The 516-nt window shown below is 39.5% G+C and overlaps 1 protein-coding gene across 1 annotated transcript in view; it reads left to right on the top strand.

The window, feature by feature from the left end:
* The window catches only part of LOC119593008 (protein white-like), a gene marked incomplete at its 5' end in the record, with an annotated part of 10766 nt that overhangs the window by 8178 nt on the left and 2072 nt on the right, over positions 1 to 516 (top strand). The window contains 1 exon segment of the mRNA XM_037941899.1: positions 274 to 502. Coding sequence (XP_037797827.1) covers positions 274 to 502 — 229 coding nt within the window.

A 516-nucleotide genomic window follows, 5' to 3' on the forward strand; every position in this document is an offset into this window, starting at 1 on the left:
TTTTTTTATGTGATTATTATCTTTTTATTATAGTTTCTCCCTTTAGTTATTATCTTTTATACATATGCATTTGCCTCTTTCCACCCCCAGACTTTCTGCGTAATTCTCTTTTATTATAACTATTAACTTTAATTATTATCTTTTATACATTTACATTTGCCTCTTTTCGCCTCCCCCATCCAGACATTCTGCGTAATTCTCTTTTATCATAGTTATTCCCTTTAATTATTATCCTTAATACATACACATTTACCTCCTTTTTCACCTCTCCAGACTTTCTGCGCGCAACTCCCGATCTTCCTCCGCGAGCATTTCAACGGCATGTACCGCACAGACGTCTATTTCCTGTCGAAGATGATCGCCGAGATGCCTTTTCACATCATCTACCCCTTCGCCTTCGTGGCCATCGCCTACCATATGGTTGGCTTTACTGATGACTACGTGAATTTCTTCATCTCCGCTGGGATCGTTATTCTGGTGGCCAACTGTGCGATCTCCTTTGGTGAGTTAAATGGA

This window comes from Penaeus monodon, chromosome 31 (genome assembly GCF_015228065.2).
Source record: "Penaeus monodon isolate SGIC_2016 chromosome 31, NSTDA_Pmon_1, whole genome shotgun sequence".
NCBI classification, from domain to species: Eukaryota; Metazoa; Arthropoda; class Malacostraca; order Decapoda; family Penaeidae; genus Penaeus; species Penaeus monodon.